The sequence below is a fragment of the Oscarella lobularis genome, chromosome 4, assembly GCF_947507565.1.
Source record: "Oscarella lobularis chromosome 4, ooOscLobu1.1, whole genome shotgun sequence".
In the NCBI taxonomy this organism is placed as follows: Eukaryota; Metazoa; Porifera; class Homoscleromorpha; order Homosclerophorida; family Oscarellidae; genus Oscarella; species Oscarella lobularis.
Genome location: NC_089178.1, coordinates 1,961,241 through 1,983,533, shown reverse-complemented (window position 1 = coordinate 1,983,533; position 22,293 = coordinate 1,961,241). Strand labels below are relative to the sequence as shown.

Sequence of the window (22,293 nt, the reverse complement as noted above, 5' to 3'; positions counted from 1 at the left end):
AGCAACTGAATGTCTTTAGAATAGACCCAGAAAGCACTTCGCGATCGATTTTTTGCTTCTACTTCTCGTATTAGGGCATTTCGTAGCAACGCGACAATTGACGTCATGCGTTGCTCAATGTCGCGTGACAAGGCGTGTCTGGCGTACGTAACACACATTCTTTGTCGTTTTTTCGCGTTTGAATTGATTTTCAACAAAATTTTCTTCGTTTTTACTGGCAGAAATACATTTGCGGCCGATTGGTTATAGGTTTGGGTTCAAACGACGCGCCTTTTGTTCGTGAATAGCTGCAGTCGTTCGGTCCCAGTCGCGTATCAGTATAAATACCCAGCGTTTACAAGTACTAATCAGATGGAGCAGAGCAGAGCTCGTGGCTAGGATAGAAGGGAGATTGGCAACACTCCCCAATATGGCCCGGTGGTCGCCTCATTCCTCACTTGACGTAATAGTCTGCCCTTACCTGTATTTGCTAACCCACCCATAGATTTATGTTTACTGTTAATATACGAACTTGACAAGGGTGTAACTTGGCACGCCTTCCTAGTTCTCGCATCTCTCTCCCACCGGATAAACCTCCATAGCACCGTCTTCCGCGGGGTTTGTGTCAAGTGTCGATGTTTTTTCAATTTTTTTAAAGTTGTATAAGCGAGAAGACGCGTTTTTTGAGCTGATAGCAGCCAAACGACGCGTGTGTTACTGAAAGGGGCCTCAGTTGAAATTTTGTAGTGTCTAACAGCGCAGCTTATTTTGAATCGAGTCCCACTCGTTTGTGAAGTTGGTGACATGAGCAGGCGTATCCGCTACTACAATTTGTAGACCTTGAGCTTTCGCGGGCGTTGTAACGCACGTTTTGTGACGTAAATACTCGTAATGGAATGGGTCACTGCCTTTCTTCAGGACATTCTGGACAACCTGGGCGTCGCAAGCTTTGCTTTCTGCCTCTGCTTTCTTATAGTAACCGTGCTTCGATGTCTATTCTATAAAAAAGGTTAGAAACGCACTCGAAACCGACTTCGCGACACAAAAGATTTTGCCCCACGACGGCAGAAGCTTTTCCGGTGCAACAAGAAAAGCAAGAAAGCGTGGAAGGAAACGGCAGCGAGCCGATCAGAAAAAGAGATCGAGTCCTGCGCTTCGGAAGACGAATGATTCAAACAGTGCAAAGTCAAGTTCACGTGAGAGCTCTGCTTACCAGTGCACTACAACAAATCCATTCAAAACAAAACGCAGAGCGCTGGAACGTACGCCTTCTCGACCGGAGACACTTCGCTCGGGACGAGCCGAAGACCTAGAAAGAGAAAACGCGAACGAGTCCTACAATTTGCCAAGAGGTTATTTTCTATTTTTTTCTACGGACGGACTCCTTTTCAATTTCTCCCAAGTCTCTTTCGGCTGCACGATCCACCTCCGGTGAAGGCGGTGGCTCGAGGGCCGCCTCCCGCACTCTTGGAAGCGGATATAAGCGAGGTGTTTAGGATTTGACAAAAAATTTTTCGTGATTGAGCTGCGGTGTAGGATTCGGCTGGACTTCCTCCCGATGTTCTGTACATGTTGAGGAGCGTCAGGTCGGCGTTTGGTTCCGATTGGTAGATGGGCTGTGTTTTAATTTTCCTTTCAGGGTTTTTGGACATTTTGAAAAGCCACTCTTTGTTGAGTTGTGCAAGCACATTGAGACTCGCAGCATACCTGCCGGTGCGCCTCTTTCTCCATCCGGACAGGTGCGTCATATGTTTGCTGTATGACAAAGACAACGGTTTAGTTTCCTTTAAAACAGCTTGATGAGAGCATTTACGTTGTTCAGAAGGGAAAAGTGACCGTTTTTCTTCAAGAAAAGGCACAGAAAGATCGCACAAACAAACGGCGTACAATATGAGCTTGTCTTTCATTGCAGGACGGTCGCGAATTGCCTCTGAAGGACGTTCAGATAGGAGAAAGCGTGCACAGTCTTCTCAGCATCCTCAACGTCATCACGGTGCGAAAAGCTGCTTCATAGGAGATACGCTATGTAATGTCTTTCTCTCTCTACTCAGGGCCATTCTTCTGCAATTCGCGTTTCAGCTAGAGCTGTTGAGTCATCAACAGTACTAAGGTGATTGGTAAATCAAAGCACTGTCCTGCTAAAGGGCCCCCTATACTTTGATTAGTCCTTATCTTTGATTCTGAGGGATGCATCAGGCTATATTAGAGAATTACAGTAAAATCGCAAGAGACTAACCAACTCTTCTTTCCTGTAATAAACAGGGTTCTGCCCACATGGGTCGGCATGGGTCGGCATGGGTCGGCCTCGACCCTCACTTGCCTATCGTCGACCCATACTACTAAAACGTTATGAAAGCCCGTAGCTTGCAATAATTACAGCCGGATACATCGTCCAAAACAAATTTAAGGCCCTAAGAATCGAAGATTAGGACCTCAATTTAATATTTAGGCCCTAAGAATAAAAGATTAGGCCCTCAATTTAATATTTAGTCCCTAAGAATTAAACACAAGGCCCTCAATTTAATATTTAGGTCTTAAGAATTAAAGATTAGGCCCTCAATTTAATATGTAGGTTCTACGAATTAAAGATTAGGCCCTCAATTTAATATTGAGGCTCTAAGAATTAAAGATAGTGCCTTAATTTAATATTAAGGCCCTAAGAATCAAAGATTAGGCCCTCAATTTAATATTTAGGCTCTAAGAATTAAAGATTAGGCCCTCAATTTAATATTTAGGCCCGAAGAATTAAACATATGGCCCTGAATATAATATTTAGTCCCTAAGAATCAAAGATTAGGCCCTCAATTTAATATGTAGTACCTAAGATTAGGCCCTCAATTTAATATTTAGTCCCTAAGAATTAAAGATAAGGCCCTCAATTTAATATTTAGTCCCTTAGAATTAAAGATAAGGCCCTCAATTTAATATTTAGGTCTTAAGAATTAAAGATTAGGCCCTCAATTTAATATTTAGGTCCTAAGAATTAAAGATGAGTGCCTCAATTTAATATTAAGGCCCTAAGAATCAAAGATTAGGCCCTCAATTTAATATGTAGTACCTAAGATTAGGCCCTCAATTTAATATTTAGTCCCTAAGAATTAAAGATAAGGCCCTCAATTTAATATTTAGTCCCTTAGAATTAAAGATAAGGCCCTCAATTTAATATTTAGGTTTTAAGAATTAAAGATTAGGCCCTCAATTTAATATTTAGGTCCTAAGAATTAAAGATGAGTGCCTCAATTTAATATTAAGGCCCTAAGAATCAAAGATTAGGCCCTCAATTTAATATGTAGGCCCTAAGAATTAAAAATTAGGCCCTCAATTTAATATGTAGGCCCTAAGAATTAAAGATTAGGCCCTCAATTTCATATGTAGGCCAAGATAAGGTCCTCAATTTAATATTTAGTCCTAAGAATTAAAGATAAGGACCTCAATTTAATATTTAGTCCCTTAGAATTAAAGATAAGGCCCTCACTTTAATATTTAGGCCCTACGAATCAAAGATTAGGCCCTCAATTTAGTATGTAGGCCCTAAGTATTAAAAATTATGCCCTCAATTTAATATTGAGGCTCTAAGAATTAAAGATAGTGCCTTAATTTAATATTAAGGCCCTAAGAATCAAAGATTAGGCCCTCAATTTAATATTTAGGCTCTAAGAATTAAAGATTAGGCCCTCAATTTAATATTTAGGCCCGAAGAATTAAACATAAGGCCCTGAATATAATATTTAGTCCCTAAGAATCAAAGATTAGGCCCTCAATTTAATATGTAGTACCTAAGATTAGGCCCTCAATTTAATATTTAGTCCCTAAGAATTAAAGATAAGGCCCTCAATTTAATATTTAGTACCTTAGAATTAAAGATAAGGCCCTCAATTTAATATTTAGGTCTTAAGAATTAAAGATTAGGCCCTCAATTTAATATTTAGGTCCTAAGAATTAAAGATGAGTGCCTCAATTTAATATTAAGGCCCTAAGAATCAAAGATTAGGCTCTCAATTTAATATGTAGGCCCTAAGAATCAAAGATTAGGCCCTCAATTTAATATTTAGGCTCTAAGAATTAAAGATTAGGCCCTCAATTTAATATTTAGGCCCGAAGAATTAAACATAAGGCCCTGAATATAATATTTAGTCCCTAAGAATCAAAGATTAGGCCCTCAATTTAATATGTAGTACCTAAGATTAGGCCCTCAATTTAATATGTAGGCCCTAAGAATTAAAAATTAGGCCCTCAATTTAATATGTAGGCCCTAAGAATTAAAGATTAGGCCCTCAATTTCATATGTAGGCCAAGATAAGGTCCTCAATTTAATATTTAGTCCTAAGAATTAAAGATAAGGACCTCAATTTAATATTTAGTCCCTTAGAATTAAAGATAAGGCCCTCACTTTAATATTTAGGCCCTACGAATCAAAGATTAGGCCCTCAATTTAGTATGTAGGCCCTAAGAATTAAAAATTATGCCCTCAATTTAATATTTAGGCTCTAAGAACTAAAGATGAGTGCCTTAATTTAATATTAAGGCCCTAAGAATCAAAGACTAGGCCCTCAATTTAGTATGTAGGCCCTAAGAATTAAAAATTAGGCCCTGAATTTAATATGTAGGTTCTAAGAATCAAAGATTAGGCCCTCAATTTAATATTTAGGGCCTAAGATTAGGCCCTCAATTTAATATTTCGGTTCTAAGAATCAAAGATTAGTCTCTCAATTTAATAATTAGGGCCTAAGAATTAAAGATTAGGCCCTCAATTTAATATGTAAGTTCTAAGAATCAAAGATTAGGTCCTCAATTTAATATTTAGGGCCTCAGAATTTAAGATTAGGCCCTCAATTTAATGTGGAGATTCTAAGAATCAAAGATTAGGCCCTGAATTTAATATGTAGGTTCTAAGAATTAAAGATTAGGCCCTGAATTTAATATGTAGGTTCTAAGAATCAAAGATTAGGCCCTCAATTTAATATTTAGGGCCTAAGAATTAAGATTAGTCCCTCAATTTAATATTTAGGGCCTAAGAATTAATGATTAGGCCCTCAATTTAATATTTAGGCCCTACGAATCAAAGATTAGGCCCTCAATTTAATATTTAGTCCCTTAGAATTATAAACAAGGCCCTCAATTTAATATTTAGGTCTTAAGAATTAAAGATTAGGCCCTCAATTTAATATGTAGGTTCTACGAATTAAAGATTAGGCCCTCAATTTAATATTGAGGCTCTAAGAATTAAAGATAGTGCCTTAATTTAATATTAAGGCCCTAAGAATCAAAGATTAGGCCCTCAATTTAGTATGTAGGCCCTAAGAATTAAAAATTATGCCCTGAATTTAATATTTAGGCTCTAAGAACTAAAGATGAGGGCTTTAATTTAATATTAAGGTCCTAAGAATCAAAGACTAGGCCCTCAATTTAGTATGTAGGCCCTAAGAATTAAAAATTAGGGCCTCAATTTAATATGTAGGTTCTAAGAATTAAAGATTAGGCCCTCAATTTAATATGTAAGTTCTAAGAATCAAAGATTAGGTCCTCAATTTAATATTTAGGGCCTCAGAATTTAAGATTAGGCCCTCAATTTAATGTGGAGATTCTAAGAATCAAAGATTAGGCCCTGAATTTAATATGTAGGTTCTAAGAATTAAAGATTAGGCCCTGAATTTAATATGTAGGTTCTAAGAATCAAAGATTAGGCCCTCAATTTAATATTTAGGGCCTAAGAATTAAGATTAGTCCCTCAATTTAATATTTAGGGCCTAAGAATTAATGATTAGGCCCTCAATTTAATATTTAGGCCCTACGAATCAAAGATTAGGCCCTCAATTTAATATTTAGTCCCTTAGAATTATAAACAAGGCCCTCAATTTAATATTTAGGTCTTAAGAATTAAAGATTAGGCCCTCAATTTAATATGTAGGTTCTACGAATTAAAGATTAGGCCCTCAATTTAATATTGAGGCTCTAAGAATTTAAGATTAGGCCCTCAATTTAATGTGGAGATTCTAAGAATCAAAGATTAGGCCCTGAATTTAATATGTAGGTTCTAAGAATTAAAGATTAGGCCCTGAATTTAATATGTAGGTTCTAAGAATCAAAGATTAGGCCCTCAATTTAATATTTAGGGCCTAAGAATTAAGATTAGTCCCTCAATTTAATATTTAGGGCCTAAGAATTAATGATTAGGCCCTCAATTTAATATTTAGGCCCTACGAATCAAAGATTAGGCCCTCAATTTAATATTTAGTCCCTTAGAATTATAAACAAGGCCCTCAATTTAATATTTAGGTCTTAAGAATTAAAGATTAGGCCCTCAATTTAATATGTAGGTTCTACGAATTAAAGATTAGGCCCTCAATTTAATATTGATGCTCTAAGAATTAAAGATAGTGCCTTAATTTAATATTAAGGCCCTAAGAATCAAAGATTAGGCCCTCAATTTAGTATGTAGGCCCTAAGAATTAAAAATTATGCCCTCAATTTAATATTTAGGCTCTAAGAACTAAAGATGAGGGCTTTAATTTAATATTAAGGTCCTAAGAATCAAAGACTAGGCCCTCAATTTAGTATGTAGGCCCTAAGAATTAAAAATTAGGCCCTCAATTTAATATGTAGGTTCTAAGAATTAAAGATTAGGCCCTCAATTTAATATGTAAGTTCTAAGAATCAAAGATTAGGTCCTCAATTTAATATTTAGGGCCTCAGAATTTAAGATTAGGCCCTCAATTTAATGTGGAGATTCTAAGAATCAAAGATTAGGCCCTGAATTTAATATGTAGGTTCTAAGAATTAAAGATTAGGCCCTGAATTTAATATGTAGGTTCTAAGAATCAAAGATTAGGCCCTCAATTTAATATTTAGGGCCTAAGAATTAAGATTAGTCCCTCAATTTAATATTTAGGGCCTAAGAATTAATGATTAGGCCCTCAATTTAATATTTAGGTCCTACGAATCAAAGATTAGGCCCTCAATTTAATATTTAGTCCCTTAGAATTATAAACAAGGCCCTCAATTTAATATTTAGGTCTTAAGAATTAAAGATTAGGCCCTCAATTTAATATGTAGGTTCTACGAATTAAAGATTAGGCCCTCAATTTAATATTGAGGCTCTAAGAATTAAAGACAGTGCCTTAATTTAATATTAAGGCCCTAAGAATCAAAGATTAGGCCCTCAATTTAATATTTAGTCCCTAAGAATCAAAGATTAGGCCCTCAATTTAATATGTAGTACCTAAGATTAGGCCCTCAATTTAATATTTAGTCTCTAAGAATTAAAGATAAGGCCCTCAATTTAATATTTAGTACCTTAGAATCAAAGATAAGGTCCTCAATTTAATATTTAGGTTTTAAGAATTAAAGATTAGGCCCTCAATTTAATATTTAGGTCCTAAGAATTAAAGATGAGTGCCTCAATTTAATATTAAGGCCCTAAGAATCAAAGATTAGGCCCTCAATTTAATATGTAGGCCCTAAGAATTAAAAATTAGGCCTTCAATTTAATATGTAGGCCCTAAGAATTAAAGATTAGGCCCGCAATTTCATATGTAGGCCAAGATAAGGTCCTCAATTTAATATTTAGTCCTAAGAATTAAAGATAAGGACCTCAATTTAATATTTAGTTCCTTAGAATTAAAGATAAGGCCCTCACTTTAATATTTAGGCCCTACGAATCAAAGATTAGGCCCTCAATTTAGTATGTAGGCCCTAAGAATTAAAAATTATGCCCTCAATTTAATATTTAGGCTCTAAGAACTAAAGATGAGGGCTTTAATTTAATATTAAGGCCCTAAGAATCAAAGACTAGGCCCTCAATTTAGTATGTAGGCCCTAAGAATTAAAAATTAGGCCCTGAATTTAATATGTAGGTTCTAAGAATCAAAGATTAGGCCCTCAATTTAATATTTAGGGCCTAAGAATTAAGATTAGTCCCTCAATTTAATATTTAGGGCCTAAGAATTAATGATTAGTCTCTCAATTTAATAATTAGGCCCTACGAATCAAAGATTAGGCCCTCAATTTAATATTTAGTCCCTTAGAATTATAAACAAGGCCCTCAATTTAATATTTAGGTCTTAAGAATTAAAGATTAGGCCCTCAATTTAATATTTAGGCTTGAAGAATTAAACATAAGGCCCTGAATATAATATTTAGTCCCTAAGAATCAAAGATTAGGCCCTCAATTTAATATGTAGTACCTAAGATTAGGCCCTCAATTTAATATTTAGTCCCTAAGAATTAAAGATAAGGCCCTCAATTTAATATTTAGTCCCTTAGAATTAAAGATAAGGCCCTCAATTTAATATTTAGGTTTTAAGAATTAAAGATTAGGCCCTCAATTTAATATTTCGGTCCTAAGAATTAAAGATGAGTGCCTCAATTTAATATTAAGGCCCTAAGAATCAAAGATTAGGCCCTCAATTTAATATTTAGTCCCTTAGAATTATAAACAAGGCCCTCAATTTAATATTTAGGTCTTAAGAATTAAAGATTAGGCCCTCAATTTAATATGTAGGTTCTACGAATTAAAGATTAGGCCCTCAATTTAATATTGAGGCTCTAAGAATTAAAGATAGTGCCTTAATTTAATATTAAGGCCCTAAGAATCAAAGATTAGGCCCTCAATTTAATATTTAGGCTCTAAGAATTAAAGATTAGGCCCTCAATTTATATTTAGGCCCGAAGAATTAAACATAAGGCCCTGAATATAATATTTAGTCCCTAAGAATCAAAGATTAGGCCCTCAATTTAATATGTAGTACCTAAGATTAGGCCCTCAATTTAATATTTAGTCCCTAAGAATTAAAGATAAGGCCCTCAATTTAATATTTAGTACCTTAGAATTAAAGATAAGGCTCTCAATTTAATATTTAGGTCTTAAGAATTAAAGATTAGGCCCTCAATTTAATATTTAGGTCCTAAGAATTAAAGATGAGTGCCTCAATTTAATATTAAGGCCCTAAGAATCAAAGATTAGGCTCTCAATTTAATATGTAGGCCCTAAGAATTAAAAATTAGGCCCTCAATTTAATATGTAGGCCCTAAGAATTAAAGATTAGGCCCTCAATTTCATATGTAGGCCAAGATAAGGTCCTCAATTTAATATTTAGTCCTAAGAATTAAAGATAAGGACCTCAATTTAATATTTAGTCCCTTAGAATTAAAGATAAGGCCCTCACTTTAATATTTAGGCCCTACGAATCAAAGATTAGGCCCTCAATTTAGTATGTAGGCCCTAAGAATTAAAAATTATGCCCTCAATTTAATATTTAGGCTCTAAGAACTAAAGATGAGTGCCTTAATTTAATATTAAGGCCCTAAGAATCAAAGACTAGGCCCTCAATTTAGTATGTAGGCCCTAAGAATTAAAAATTAGGCCCTCAATTTAATATGTAGGTTCTAAGAATCAAAGATTAGGCCCTCAATTTAATATTTAGGGCCTAAGATTAGGCCCTCAATTTAATATTTCGGTTCTAAGAATCAAAGATTAGTCTCTCAATTTAATAATTAGGGCCTAAGAATTAAAGATTAGGCCCTCAATTTAATATGTAAGTTCTAAGAATCAAAGATTAGGTCCTCAATTTAATATTTAGGGCCTCAGAATTTAAGATTAGGCCCTCAATTTAATGTGGAGATTCTAAGAATCAAAGATTAGGCCCTGAATTTAATATGTAGGTTCTAAGAATTAAAGATTAGGCCCTGAATTTAATATGTAGGTTCTAAGAATCAAAGATTAGGCCCTCAATTTAATATTGAGGCTCTAAGAATTAAAGATAGTGCCTTAATTTAATATTAAGGCCCTAAGAATCAAAGATTAGGCCCTCAATTTAATATTTAGGCTCTAAGAATTAAAGATTAGGCCCTCAATTTAATATTTAGGCTCTAAGAATTAAAGATTAGGCCCTCAATTTAATATTTAGGCCCTACATATCAAAGATTATGCCCTCAATTTAATATTTAGTCCCTTAGAATTATAAACAAGGCCCTCAATTTAATTTTTAGGGCCTCAGAATTAAAGATTAGGCCCTCAATTTAATGTGGAGGTTCTAAGAATCAAAGATTAGACCCTGAATTTAATATGTAGGTTCTAAGAATCAAAGATTAGGCCCTCAATTTAATATTGGGGCCTAAGAATTAAAGATTAGGCCCTGAATTTAATATGTAGGTTCTAAGAATCAAAGATTAGGCCCTCAATTTAATATTTAGGGCCTAAGAATTAAGATTAGTCCCTCAATTTAATATTTAGGGCCTAAGAATTAATGATTAGGCCCTCAATTTAATAATTAGGCCCTACGAATCAAAGATTAGGCCCTCAATTTAATATTTAGTCCCTTAGAATTATAAACAAGGCCCTCAATTTAATATTTAGGTCTTAAGAATTAAAGATTAGGCCCTCAATTTAATATTTAGGCTTGAAGAATTAAACATAAGGCCCTGAATATAATATTTAGTCCCTAAGAATCAAAGATTAGGCCCTCAATTTAATATGTAGTACCTAAGATTAGGCCCTCAATTTAATATTTAGTCCCTAAGAATTAAAGATTAGGCCCTCAATTTAATATTTAGTCCCTTAGAATTAAAGATAAGGCCCTCAATTTAATATTTAGGTTTTAAGAATTAAAGATTAGGCCCTCAATTTAATATTTAGGTCCTAAGAATTAAAGATTAGTGCCTCAATTTAATATTAAGGCCCTAAGAATCAAAGATTAGGTCCTCAATTTATTATGTAGGCCCTAAGAATTAAAAATTAGGCCTTCAATTTCATATGTAGGCCAAGATAAGGTCCTCAATTTAATATTTAGGTCTTAAGAATTAAAGATTAGGCCCTCAATTTAATATTTAGGTCCTAAGAATTAAAGATTAGTGCCTCACTTTAATATTAAAGCCCTAAGAATCAAAGACTAGGCCCTCAACTTAGTATGTAGGCCCTAAGAATTAAAAATTAGGCCTTCAATTTAATATGTAGGTTCTAAGAATCAAAGATTAGGCCCTCAATTTAATATTTAGGGCCTAAGATTAGGCCCTCAATTTAATATTTCGGTTCTAAGAATCAAAGATTAGTCTCTCAATTTAATAATTAGGGCCTAAGAATTAAAGATTAGGCCCTCAATTTAATATGTAAGTTTTAAGAATCAAAGATTAGGCCCTCAATTTAATATTTAGGGCCTCAGAATTTAAGATTAGGCCCTCAATTTAATGTGGAGATTCTAAGAATCAAAGATTAGGCCCTGAATTTAATATTTAGGTTCTAAGAATCAAAGATTAGGCCCTCAATTTAATATTTAGGGCCTAAGAATTAAGATTAGTCCCTCCATTTAATATTTAGGGCCTAAGAATTAATGATTAGGCCCTCAGTTTAATATTTAGGCCCTACGAATCAAAGATTAGGCCCTCAATTTAATATTTAGTCCCTTAGAATTATAAACAAGGCCCTCAATTTAATATTTAGGTCTTAAGAATTAAAGATTAGGCCCTCAATTTAATATGTAGGTTCTACGAATTAAAGATTAGGCCCTCAATTTAATATTGAGGCTCTAAGAATTAAAGATAGTGCCTTAATTTAATATTAAGGCCCTAAGAATCAAAGATTAGGCCCTCAATTTAATATTTAGGCTCTAAGAATTAAAGATTAGGCCCTCAATTTAATATTTAGGCCCGAAGAATTAAACATAAGGCCCTGAATATAATATTTAGTCCCTAAGAATCAAAGATTAGGCCCTCAATTTAATATGTAGTACCTAAGATTAGGCCCTCAATTTAATATTTAGTCCCTAAGAATTAAAGATAAGGCCCTCAATTTAATATTTAGTACCTTAGAATTAAAGATAAGGCCCTCAATTTAATATTTAGGTCTTAACAATTAAAGATTAGGCCCTCAATTTAATATTTAGGTCCTAAGAATTAAAGATGAGTGCCTCAATTTAATATTAAGGCCCTAAGAATCAAAGATTAGGCTCTCAATTTAATATGTAGGCCCTAAGAATTAAAAATTAGGCCCTCAATTTAATATGTAGGCCCTAAGAATTAAAGATTAGGCCCTCAATTTCATATGTAGGCCAAGATAAGGTCCTCAATTTAATATTTAGTCCTAAGAATTAAAGATAAGGACCTCAATTTAATATTTAGTCCCTTAGAATTAAAGATAAGGCCCTCACTTTAATATTTAGGCCCTACGAATCAAAGATTAGGCCCTCAATTTAGTATGTAGGCCCTAAGAATTAAAAATTATGCCCTCAATTTAATATTTAGGCTCTAAGAACTAAAGATGAGTGCCTTAATTTAATATTAAGGCCCTAAGAATCAAAGACTAGGCCCTCAATTTAGTATGTAGGCCCTAAGAATTAAAAATTAGGCCCTCAATTTAATATGTAGGTTCTAAGAATCAAAGATTAGGCCCTCAATTTAATATTTAGGGCCTAAGATTAGGCCCTCAATTTAATATTTCGGTTCTAAGAATCAAAGATTAGTCTCTCAATTTAATAATTAGGGCCTAAGAATTAAAGATTAGGCCCTCAATTTAATATGTAAGTTTTAAGAATCAAAGATTAGGCCCTCAATTTAATATTTAGGGCCTCAGAATTTAAGATTAGGCCCTCAATTTAATGTGGAGATTCTAAGAATCAAAGATTAGGCCCTGAATTTAATATGTAGGTTCTAAGAATCAAAGATTAGGCCCTCAATTTAATATTTAGGGCCTAAGAATTAAGATTAGTCCCTCCATTTAATATTTAGGGCCTAAGAATTAATGATTAGGCCCTCAGTTTAATATTTAGGCCCTACGAATCAAAGATTAGGCCCTCAATTTAATATTTAGTCTCTTAGAATTATAAACAAGGCCCTCAATTTAATATTTAGGTCTTAAGAATTAAAGATTAGGCCCTCAATTTAATATGTAGGTTCTACGAATTAAAGATTAGGCCCTCAATTTAATATTGAGGCTCTAAGAATTAAAGATAGTGCCTTAATTTAATATTAAGGCCCTAAGAATCAAAGATTAGGCCCTCAATTTAATATTTAGGCTCTAAGAATTAAAGATTAGGCCCTCAATTTAATATTTAGGCCCGAAGAATTAAACATAAGGCCCTGAATATAATATTTAGTCCCTAAGAATCAAAGATTAGGCCCTCAATTTAATATGTAGTACCTAAGATTAGGCCCTCAATTTAATATTTAGTCCCTAAGAATTAAAGATAAGGCCCTCAATTTAATATTTAGTACCTTAGAATTAAAGATAAGGCCCTCAATTTAATATTTAGGTCTTAAGAATTAAAGATTAGGCCCTCAATTTAATATTTAGGTCCTAAGAATTAAAGATGAGTGCCTCAATTTAATATTAAGGCCCTAAGAATCAAAGATTAGGCTCTCAATTTAATATGTAGGCCCTAAGAATTAAAAATTAGGCCCTCAATTTAATATGTAGGCCCTAAGAATTAAAGATTAGGCCCTCAATTTCATATGTAGGCCAAGATAAGGTCCTCAATTTAATATTTAGTCCTAAGAATTAAAGATAAGGACCTCAATTTAATATTTAGTCCCTTAGAATTAAAGATAAGGCCCTCACTTTAATATTTAGGCCCTACGAATCAAAGATTAGGCCCTCAATTTAGTATGTAGGCCCTAAGAATTAAAAATTATGCCCTCAATTTAATATTTAGGCTCTAAGAACTAAAGATGAGTGCCTTAATTTAATATTAAGGCCCTAAGAATCAAAGACTAGGCCCTCAATTTAGTATGTAGGCCCTAAGAATTAAAAATTAGGCCCTCAATTTAATATGTAGGTTCTAAGAATCAAAGATTAGGCCCTCAATTTAATATTTAGGGCCTAAGATTAGGCCCTCAATTTAATATTTCGGTTCTAAGAATCAAAGATTAGTCTCTCAATTTAATAATTAGGGCCTAAGAATTAAAGATTAGGCCCTCAATTTAATATGTAAGTTTTAAGAATCAAAGATTAGGCCCTCAATTTAATATTTAGGGCCTCAGAATTTAAGATTAGGCCCTCAATTTAATGTGGAGATTCTAAGAATCAAAGATTAGGCCCTGAATTTAATATGTAGGTTCTAAGAATCAAAGATTAGGCCCTCAATTTAATATTTAGGGCCTAAGAATTAAGATTAGTCCCTCCATTTAATATTTAGGGCCTAAGAATTAATGATTAGGCCCTCAGTTTAATATTTAGGCCCTACGAATCAAAGATTAGGCCCTCAATTTAATATTTAGTCCCTTAGAATTATAAACAAGGCCCTCAATTTAATATTTAGGTCTTAAGAATTAAAGATTAGGCCCTCAATTTAATATGTAGGTTCTACGAATTAAAGATTAGGCCCTCAATTTAATATTGAGGCTCTAAGAATTAAAGATAGTGCCTTAATTTAATATTAAGGCCCTAAGAATCAAAGATTAGGCCCTCAATTTAATATTTAGGCTCTAAGAATTAAAGATTAGGCCCTCAATTTAATATTTAGGCCCGAAGAATTAAACATAAGGCCCTGAATATAATATTTAGTCCCTAAGAATCAAAGATTAGGCCCTCAATTTAATATGTAGTACCTAAGATTAGGCCCTCAATTTAATATTTAGTCCCTAAGAATTAAAGATAAGGCCCTCAATTTAATATTTAGTACCTTAGAATTAAAGATAAGGCCCTCAATTTAATATTTAGGTCTTAAGAATTAAAGATTAGGCCCTCAATTTAATATTTAGGTCCTAAGAATTAAAGATGAGTGCCTCAATTTAATATTAAGGCCCTAAGAATCAAAGATTAGGCTCTCAATTTAATATGTAGGCCCTAAGAATTAAAAATTAGGCCCTCAATTTAATATGTAGGCCCTAAGAATTAAAGATTAGGCCCTCAATTTCATATGTAGGCCAAGATAAGGTCCTCAATTTAATATTTAGTCCTAAGAATTAAAGATAAGGACCTCAATTTAATATTTAGTCCCTTAGAATTAAAGATAAGGCCCTCACTTTAATATTTAGGCCCTACGAATCAAAGATTAGGCCCTCAATTTAGTATGTAGGCCCTAAGAATTAAAAATTATGCCCTCAATTTAATATTTAGGCTCTAAGAACTAAAGATGAGTGCCTTAATTTAATATTAAGGCCCTAAGAATCAAAGACTAGGCCCTCAATTTAGTATGTAGGCCCTAAGAATTAAAAATTAGGCCCTCAATTTAATATGTAGGTTCTAAGAATCAAAGATTAGGCCCTCAATTTAATATTTAGGGCCTAAGATTAGGCCCTCAATTTAATATTTCGGTTCTAAGAATCAAAGATTAGTCTCTCAATTTAATAATTAGGGCCTAAGAATTAAAGATTAGGCCCTCAATTTAATATGTAAGTTCTAAGAATCAAAGATTAGGTCCTCAATTTAATATTTAGGGCCTCAGAATTTAAGATTAGGCCCTCAATTTAATGTGGAGATTCTAAGAATCAAAGATTAGGCCCTGAATTTAATATGTAGGTTCTAAGAATTAAAGATTAGGCCCTGAATTTAATATGTAGGTTCTAAGAATCAAAGATTAGGCCCTCAATTTAATATTTAGGGTCTAAGAATTAAGATTAGTCCCTCAATTTAATATTTAGGGCCTAAGAATTAATGATTAGGCCCTCAATTTAATATTTAGGCCCTACGAATCAAAGATTAGGCTTTCAATTTAATATTTAGTCCCTTAGAATTATAAACAAGGCCCTCAATTTAATATTTAGGTCTTAAGAATTAAAGATTAGGCCCTCAATTTAATATTGAGGCTCTAAGAATTAAAGATAGTGCCTTAATTTAATATTAAGGCCCTAAGAATCAAAGGTTAGGCCCTCAATTTAATATTTAGGCTCTAAGAATTAAAGATTAGGCCCTGAATTTAATATGTAGGTTCTAAGAATTAAAGATTAGGCCCTGAATTTAATATGTAGGTTCTAAGAATCAAAGATTAGGTCCTCAATTTAATATTTAGGGCCTAAGGATTAATGATTAGGCCCTCAATTTAATATTTCGGCCCTACAAATCAAAGATTATGCCCTCAATTTAATATTTAGTCCCTTAGAATTATAAACAAGGCCCTCAATTTAATTTTTAGGGCCTGAGAATTAAAGATTAGGCCCTCAATTTAATGTGGAGGTTCTAAGAATCAAAGATTAGGCCCTGAATTTAATATGTAGGTTCTAAGAATCAAAGATTAGGCCCTCAATTTAATATTGGGGCCTAAGAATTAAAGATTAGGCCCTGAATTTAATATGTAGGTTCTAAGAATCAAAGATTAGTCCCTCAATTTAATATTTAGGGCCTAAGAATTAAAGATTAGTCCCTCAATTTAATATTTAGGGCCTAAGAATTAAAGATTAGGCCCTTAATTTAATATTTAGGCTCTAAGAATTAAAGATGAGTGCCTTAATTTAATATTAAGGCCCTCAGAATCAAAGATTATGCTCTCAATTTAGTATGTAGGCCCTAATAATTAAAAATTAGGCCCTCAATTTAATATGTAGGCCCTAAGAATTAAAGATTAGACCCTCAATTTCATTTGTAGGCCAAGATAAGGTCCCCAATTTAATATTTAGTTCCTAAGAATTAAAGATAAGACCCTCAACTTAATATTTAGTCCCTCAGAATTAAAGATAAGGCCCTCACTTTAATATTTAGGCCCTAAGAATCAAAGATTAGGCCCTTAATTTAATATGTAGTCCCTAAGAATCAAATATTAGGCCCTAAGAATTAAAGATTAGGTCCTCAATTTAATATGTAGGCCAAGATAACGTCCTCAATTTAATATTTAGGCCCTAAGAATTAAAGATAAGGCCCTCAATTTAACATTTAGGCCCTAAGAATTGAAGATAAGGAAGACAATTTTAACATTTGTCCTAAGACAAATCTAAAAATTGTCCCAAGATGATTATAAAAATTGTCTAAAAAATTGTCACAAGATATTTTTAGAAATTGTCTCAAGACAATTTTAAAAATCGTCTAAGACAATTTTGATAATGGTTCAAGACAATTTTTAAAATAGTCCAAGACAATTTTATGAATCGTCGAAGGCAAGATTTTAAAATTGTCTAGGACCATTTTAAAATTGCGTATTATGTCTATCCTTCCAGACCTTCTTCCCACACTGAAAAAATTCTCGGCAGAACCCTGAATAAGTTACAGTAAAATTGCAAGGGACTGGCCTACTTTTCTTTCCTGTAATAAATTACAGGGAAACTACAAGGGACTGGCCAACTATTCTCTCCTGTAATAAATTACAGTAAAATTACAAGGGACTGGCCAACTCTTCTCCCCCCTGTAATAATTTACAGTCAATTACAAGGGACTGGCCAACTCTTCTCTCCTGTAATAAATTACAGTGAAATTACAAGAGCCTGGCCAACTCTTCTCTCTTGTCATAAATTACAGCCCCTTATCTTTGATTCTGAGGGATGCATTTGCGTATATGAGAGAAGCACGATATTTAGGGACGACTTTGTTTTGAAAATGCTTAGTATTTTTGTACTTTTAGGCTTCCTCCTAAGGCGTTTCAGCTACTTTTTGCCAAGTATCCTGATTCGCTTGTTCGATTCGTTCAGGTTTGTCGGTTCATGTGACTTTTGCTGTCTCTAGAGTCCTATTCTCCGCTGTTTGCATTAGATTATATTGCTTCGTCTTCAGCGAGTCACGTTTCTCACTCTTCACAAATACCTCGGCCTGACGTCGGAACTCATTCGTTCTGTGAGGCGATAGCCCAGTGGCCCGAAGACTAGCTTACGTTTGTCATTTCAGGATGCTAAAGCATCTGTTTTACCATCAACGCCTTGCCAGCAGCAAATGGAAACTTTAGTTGAAACGCAACAGGTGGCAGAAGAGAATAAAGAGGAAGAAGACGAAAAAGAGGATGATGAAAAAACAGCCGGTATGTCATCACGCCTATTTTCTTTTTTACACCTCGCTCTTCGTAGAACCCGATGACTCTCAACTGTCTTCAGCTCCTATCAGCATTCCTCGACGGGCGTCATCTGTTCCCGATCGAATGAGCGACATGGGTCGCGACGGCAATTTGGTCGACGTTCAAAATCGACCTTTTAGCCATTCTGACGTCAAATTGACGGCCGATTCCGGCTCCGACTTCGAACTGGCCTACGAAAAGGCGGGCTTGCGAAAGAAGAGAACCGCATCTTCGTCCGGCATCTTTCAACTTGAGGGTCTAGGTGGAAAAAACGAAGGGGAAGACGTAAAGAAGGATGATGTTGGCTTCAATACCTCTGACGACAGTCAAAGCGATCCTGCTATGGTAAAGGCTATTGGAAAGTTAGCTCACGCTCTTGATTTACAAGAAAAGGTCAGACAGAGACAGAGACAGAGCTTAGCTATAATTCGTTTGGTTCGATTGGATAGGATGCGAAATTGCTTTTTGGCTTGTGTTCGCGTTCCTTTCTGCCACCAAAAACCTACCTGACGATGGAAGGAAGCACGGTAAAATACATAGTATCGAACAGTACTCTAGAATTCATCAGGGGCCCCTGTGTCGTTTTGTCTAATTTTGCGAACTATGCAGACTTTGCCCCTCAGCTAATGATATCCGAAGATTAATTTCTTTTTTAGGATGTTTCGTTGCTTTTCGTTTTGTCTGGTGTTCTCGAGGTCTTTCAGCGCGGTGTCGGCGACACGGCGGAGGTTTACACAGCGAATCAATCACAGTGCATGGGGCCGGTTGTTTGATCATCCTTCTTTTTTTTTTTCAGCGGCACATGTATTATACTGAATCGGGCGAGTTCGCCGGAGAGCTTGCCGTCGTGACGGGAGAGCCCAGTTTCTTCTCGATTCGCGTTGCGAAGAAAGCGAGCTTGCTGATCATAAGCAAAGCCGCCTTTTACAGGTTGACTCTTTAACAAATGTTTCTTATGTTCGAACGCGGTGTTGTTGTTTTTTCGTGTAGCCTAATGCGAATCTACCCTCGTTCCATTCTACCCGTCGCGCACGGATTCATACAAAAGATTGCAGCATTCGTTAGACAAATCGATTTCGCTCTAGATTGGACGCAGCTTCTTGCGGGAAAAGCTCTCTACAAGTAGGATCATCCTTCACTTCTGCTCCTCTTGAGCGTTCTACTTTCGTGTAGACAAGGAGACCAGCCGACCACGTGCAATATTCTACTGAGCGGGCGACTTCGAAGTGTCGTCCGAAAGGAGACGGGCGAGAAAGAAATAGTGGCGGAGTACGGAAGAGGCGACACCATCGGAGTGGTTCGTTTTTCTTGTAACGCAGTCGTTTTTGTTCTGGCATGCTCTAGTAGGTAGAGTTGCTCTCGCATGCCGTGCGTTCGACTACAGTTCATGCCGTCAGAGACACGGAGTTGGCTCAAATTTCTGATGGATTGATGAATACGATTAAGCACAAGCATCCTCAGGTATGAAAATCTTAACGACGAGAGAGAGAAGAGGGCATTCTTTTATGTTAGGTCGTTGCTCATTTGATTCACTTGCTCGGAAATCGGCTACTCGGTCATCATCAAAGCGGCACTTCACCTATTTTGGGCGACCGTCCTCAGGGAAGCAATCTTTCTACTGTAGCTATCATTCCCGTCTCGAACGACGTTCCTTTGAACGGTTTCACGGAGAAATTGAGAGAAGCAATCAAGACAATAGGTTAGATTTCCCAAATTTAGACGAGGAAAGCGTTACTGTATATCCATCCATTTGCAGGATCGTCAATTCGTCTGACTACGGACGTCGTCTGCCAAGCGTTCGGAGCTACCAATTTTGAGAGTATTCACGACTACCGTCTCATCAGTTGGCTAGGACAACAGGAGGACACGAATCGAATAGTTCTCTACCAGGCCGACTATGATATGTCTCCTTGGACCCAGAGATGCATACGACAGGCAAGCGCTGTCAAAGAGATTATCCAGTGCTTTGTATATCACTCCTTCCGCTTCTATAGGCAGACTGCATTCTTATTGTCGGCTTGGGCGAAAATGACCCGGCTTTGGGCGAGGTATATCGGCAGATTTTGTCGTAGTCCATAAACGAATTTTCTCTGTAGATTGAGAAACAACTCGAGGTAGTGTCTGTACGTGCTCAAAAGGAGCTCGTCCTGCTTCATAGAATGAACAGTGCATCGCCGTCGGGCACCGTAGAGTGGCTCTCTGCACGTGGATGGTGCTCCGCTCATCACCACGTACATTGACATTAATTGAAGGCATACCAGACTAGTCGACGACGTCTCTTTCGTAGATTCGGTGTCCCGATAGCGTTTTTCTTGAAACGTCGTTTCCTGTAAGGAATCGGGTGGGATGAAATTTTCGTGTCACTGTGTATTGAAATGTTTAGGCAAAGAAAGCTTCGTTAATTGACCAGTTAGTGTGCCGAAATAGGTTTCTTCTAGTCAAATTTATTCCCTCTATATAAAGACGATCAGATTTTGCACGACTGGCCAGAAGGCTTACTGGCACATCAATCGGGCTTGTTTTGGGTGGTGGAGGTGCCAAGTAAGAGCGACTTGGGGATTTCTGTTGAAAATCGAGTGATGGGTCTTCGTAAGGGGTATGGCTCAGCTGGGACTACTTCAGGTTTTTGACGAGTTGAAGATACCCTTTGATATCGTCGGGGGCACGAGTATCGGAGCTTTTATCGGTGCACTGTACTGCGAGAATCAGGACATTGAAACGGTGCGAACAAAGGCGAAAAAATGGGCAAAGGTTAGATGAAACTTTCTAAGTTATCAAACCGTTTCCACAACGTTTCTTTAGGGTATGTCTGGCCTGTTGGACAAAGTTTTGGATTTGACCTATCCCGTGACATCAATGTTTTCTGGTAATTACGTCAAAAAAGCTTTGGTTTAAGATAATGGTTTGTTAGGAAGTTTCATGAATCGAGGCATCAAAGAAGTGTTCGGAGAAAAAAGAATCGAGGTGTGACATTGAACAATGTCGTTTACTAACTAATTCAAACAAAATTTGTTAGGACCTCTGGTTACCTTACTTTTGCGTGACAACCGATGTAACAGTGTCGAACGTTCGAGTGCATCAATCTGGTATGTTATACGTACCGTTCGTAAGTAACCCCAGCAAACGGTCCCACTCTCTTGTCTCCGGTGAAATAATCTTTAGTTGTGACCCCACTGCCTCCTTATCGTTCGTATCGCTGAGAACGTACGAGATATAATGCATAGAGGGGCCTAAAAAACATTGATTGAAACGCGCTGTGTACTGATAAATATCGTTTCTATCTATAAAAGGACAAATTTGGCCGTATGTTCGTGCTAGCATGTCGCTCGCTGGCTACATGCCGCCACTGTGCGATCCCGAGGATGGCCATCTCTTATTGGATGGCGGCTACGTCAATAACGTTCCAGGTAGAAGGGCAGACGGGCGGCAATTATAAGCGAGACTCGCTGGTTTGTATTAGCTGATATAATGCACTCTATGGGAGCTAAGCATATGATTGCTATCGATGTTGGCGCTGTTGATGATACGGATTTTACGAACTACGGAGACACGTTGTCTGGTTGGTGGTTATTATTTAAAAAATACAACCCTTTTTCGAAGCCAGTGAAGGTATTGACATGTAGCTTGGACACTGTTCTCTCAACTGTAGCTTGTTCAGGTTCCAAATATGGCCGAGATTCAGGCTCGGTTGGCGTACGTCTCGTGCGTCCGGCAGTTGGAAGACGTTAAGAAGATGACCTGCTGCGAGTATATTCGTCCTCCTATCGACAAATTCAAGACACTGGCGTTTGGAAAATACAATGAAATAGAAGTCGGTTATAGTAATCTGGGTTTGCTAGAACTAGGTAAATGTACGTGTGTAGGAGGTGGGATTTCATCATGGTAAGGCGATTACAGCGGGATGGAACAAAAGCCGCACTTCTTTCCACGCCTGGATGGAACGAGAAACGAATAATCCTCTTGGACGCTCGCCGCAAAAACCGGTCTGGCTTTGACGTTATTGTCCATTTCTGGTATCTACTTTCTTTTGCAGTCACTGACGTCTGCATCTTCCTTTACGGATCTCGCCGAAATTGCCAGTCGCATCGAGCCGCCTCGCGTGCCGCCGACCAGAGAGCCGCTTACTGTTGAAACGTACCTCAGCAGTTCGGATGATTTTGACAGTGGCGAGGACACTGCATTTGCCACTACGCCGTCTAGGGTAAGATGATGCACCTACCCAAGTCTACTACAGTACCAGTAGTAGTAGGCAGCATACACGCCTAATACCGGTTCCTAAATGCACAACTACTAAATTTAAAACAATCGTCTCTTTAGGAAAACAAAAAGTAAAAAAGCAAGATGCTAGCCATATAGCAGTGAGCGAAAAGTATTGTAAGAAACGATAGAAAACCGGTTCTTTTGTAGTTGTACA

The 22,293-nt window shown here is 36.2% G+C and overlaps 1 protein-coding gene across 1 annotated transcript in view; it reads left to right on the top strand.

Moving 5' to 3' along the window:
* Window positions 1-850: 850 nt before the first annotated feature.
* Window positions 851-22,293, top strand: part of LOC136186218 (patatin-like phospholipase domain-containing protein 7) — a 21,714-nt gene continuing 271 nt past the window's right edge. Inside the window, exons 1-36 of the mRNA XM_065973479.1 lie at window positions 851-988; window positions 1,048-1,175; window positions 1,231-1,331; window positions 1,383-1,467; window positions 1,516-1,565; window positions 1,619-1,718; window positions 1,775-1,834; window positions 1,892-1,972; window positions 2,031-2,089; window positions 17,457-17,523; window positions 17,585-17,665; window positions 17,717-17,846; window positions 17,893-18,272; window positions 18,329-18,406; window positions 18,536-18,607; window positions 18,676-18,809; window positions 18,870-19,001; window positions 19,053-19,176; window positions 19,227-19,340; window positions 19,392-19,578; window positions 19,636-19,814; window positions 19,874-19,927; window positions 19,976-20,110; window positions 20,167-20,208; window positions 20,263-20,288; window positions 20,343-20,420; window positions 20,474-20,630; window positions 20,682-20,745; window positions 20,791-20,843; window positions 20,896-20,965; window positions 21,170-21,286; window positions 21,340-21,488; window positions 21,538-21,690; window positions 21,743-21,862; window positions 21,913-22,080; window positions 22,197-22,293. Coding sequence (XP_065829551.1) covers window positions 871-988; window positions 1,048-1,175; window positions 1,231-1,331; window positions 1,383-1,467; window positions 1,516-1,565; window positions 1,619-1,718; window positions 1,775-1,834; window positions 1,892-1,972; window positions 2,031-2,089; window positions 17,457-17,523; window positions 17,585-17,665; window positions 17,717-17,846; window positions 17,893-18,272; window positions 18,329-18,406; window positions 18,536-18,607; window positions 18,676-18,809; window positions 18,870-19,001; window positions 19,053-19,176; window positions 19,227-19,340; window positions 19,392-19,578; window positions 19,636-19,814; window positions 19,874-19,927; window positions 19,976-20,110; window positions 20,167-20,208; window positions 20,263-20,288; window positions 20,343-20,420; window positions 20,474-20,630; window positions 20,682-20,745; window positions 20,791-20,843; window positions 20,896-20,965; window positions 21,170-21,286; window positions 21,340-21,488; window positions 21,538-21,690; window positions 21,743-21,862; window positions 21,913-22,080; window positions 22,197-22,211 — 3,861 coding nt within the window. The 5' untranslated portion in view covers window positions 851-870 and the 3' untranslated portion in view covers window positions 22,212-22,293. The remainder of the gene's footprint in view (window positions 989-1,047; window positions 1,176-1,230; window positions 1,332-1,382; window positions 1,468-1,515; window positions 1,566-1,618; window positions 1,719-1,774; window positions 1,835-1,891; window positions 1,973-2,030; window positions 2,090-17,456; window positions 17,524-17,584; window positions 17,666-17,716; window positions 17,847-17,892; window positions 18,273-18,328; window positions 18,407-18,535; window positions 18,608-18,675; window positions 18,810-18,869; window positions 19,002-19,052; window positions 19,177-19,226; window positions 19,341-19,391; window positions 19,579-19,635; window positions 19,815-19,873; window positions 19,928-19,975; window positions 20,111-20,166; window positions 20,209-20,262; window positions 20,289-20,342; window positions 20,421-20,473; window positions 20,631-20,681; window positions 20,746-20,790; window positions 20,844-20,895; window positions 20,966-21,169; window positions 21,287-21,339; window positions 21,489-21,537; window positions 21,691-21,742; window positions 21,863-21,912; window positions 22,081-22,196) is intronic.